We start from the raw sequence: 1,829 nt of genomic DNA on the forward strand, positions 1-1,829 counted from the left end.
AGGGGCTGGGAAAGGGGCAGATCCAGGCTCCGGGGCTGCGGGCAGTAGATGAGCCTGGCTCCAGGTGAGCTGCTGGGATGCCTCACACGGGTGCCGCAGCAGATGTGCAGCGGATGGGAGGCAGCTGAGGCTGCATCCCTGGGATTTGGTACCAGCGATGGAGCCCAGGGCTCAGTCTGCATCTTGCGCGTCGGAGGAAGAGCTGCAGGGCTCCAGCAAACCCAGTGCTGGGAAAGAAGAACTTACAAAGCCGTGTCCATGTCCAGCCAGGACCAGGCACCATCAGCCATTTGGGGCGGGGGGCTGCTTCAGCTTGTCCTGGGAACCAGGGAGGCTGGTGCTGTCAGGGTCCGGGGGATAATGTGGTTTGCAAGGACATGCTTAGGGACAAGGGGATTGGCAGACCTGGCACATCCGCAAAACCCCACACCCTTTTGAAGAATATCCCTGCAGAGATCGTTGTTCCTTCACCAATTTACCTGCCACAGCCTGTTACAAGGCATGGCCGTCTGCATGGCTAATTATTCTAATTTCTTTTCCCCTCCTGCCTTGCAGACCTCCACCCTCGCTGGACAACACACACGCCATCTCTGGTGGGCTCCGACAGCCCCGAGCCCATCACCAGGGACCCCTTCAACACCGAAGTGATGCCCAGCACCCTGGCAGACACTGTCACCACCGTCATGGGCAGCTCGCAACCCGTCGTGAGCCGTGGCACCGCTGACAACCTCATCCCCGTCTACTGCTCCATCCTGGCAGCCGTGGTGGTGGGGCTGGTGGCATACATCGCTTTCAAAAGGTGGGGACAAAGGTAGAACTGTGGGGTCATGGCAGAGGATTTGGGTAGTGGGGAAGCAGGCTCTTCCCCCCCCTTGGAGGTCCCATAGCTGGAGCTGTCACCAAAAGGGAGGGAGGGGGCCAGGCGTGGTGGGTGGGAGCTGGATTTCCAAAAATGCATGAGAAATCCGGTTGAGGGATAAAAAGAGGGAGATGGCAGCAAGGGGTATGTGCATGCCACGCACCCCCCAACAGCCCTCATCACAATGCCTCCCCTCGCCCGGCCCCTGCTCGTTCCAGCATGCCACGGGCGGCCGTCACGGCTGATCATGCTCAGCAGCTCATCCCCGGTGCGCTGGGTTTGCACCTGGCCTTGGGCAGGCCAGGGCCGGCTCGACACCTCCCCAGGCTGGAGACACCCCAAAGGTGGCAGTGGGGGACCCGCTGCAGGCAGCCCTGGGGTCCCTGCGAGCTCCGGCAGCTGCAGTTTTGCAGTAGGAGGGAGCCCTGCCCTGGTCCCTTGCAAAGCTCAGGGGCTTGGCAGCTGCAAACACTGATTTAAACCATTCTGGGCCCTGTCCTGGAGAGGCTGAGACTACAGGAGAAAGGCTTCTCCCTGGGAAAAGTGGTCCTAAGCATCACAGAATCATGGAATGGTTTGGGTTGGAAGGGACCTTAAAGCCCATCCAGTTCCAATCCCCCTGCCATGGGCAGGGACACCTTCCACTAGACCAGGTTGCTCCAAGTCTCATCCAGCCTGGCCTTGGACACTTCCAGGGATGTGTCCCCCCTGAAAGAGGGGACAAAGCAACAAATCTGCTCCCAGCCTGGGGAGTATCGCTGCCGGCTGTCACCTCCCCGCTCCTCTCCTTGTAGGTGGAACAACTGCAAACAGAACAAGCAAGGGGCCAACAACCGCCCGGTGAACCAGACGCCTTCGCCGGAGGGGGAGAAGCTGCACAGCGACAGCGGCATCTCGGTGGACAGCCAGAGCCTGCACGACCAGCAGCCACCCAGCCAGAGCACCCAGGGGCCAGGTAGGGAGAGCCGGG

General features: G+C 60.9%; 1 protein-coding gene across 1 annotated transcript in view; it reads left to right on the forward strand.

Moving 5' to 3' along the window:
* Window positions 1–555: 555 nt before the first annotated feature.
* The window catches only part of NGFR (nerve growth factor receptor), a gene marked incomplete at its 5' end in the record, with an annotated part of 1,636 nt that continues 362 nt past the window's right edge, over window positions 556–1,829 (forward strand). Inside the window, 2 exons of the mRNA XM_010158726.1 lie at window positions 556–799; window positions 1,654–1,825. Coding sequence (XP_010157028.1) covers window positions 556–799; window positions 1,654–1,825 — 416 coding nt within the window. The remainder of the gene's footprint in view (window positions 800–1,653; window positions 1,826–1,829) is intronic.

Source organism: Eurypyga helias, unplaced genomic scaffold, assembly GCF_000690775.1.
Source record: "Eurypyga helias isolate BGI_N326 unplaced genomic scaffold, ASM69077v1 scaffold33080, whole genome shotgun sequence".
NCBI lineage: Eukaryota > Metazoa > Chordata > Aves > Eurypygiformes > Eurypygidae > Eurypyga > Eurypyga helias.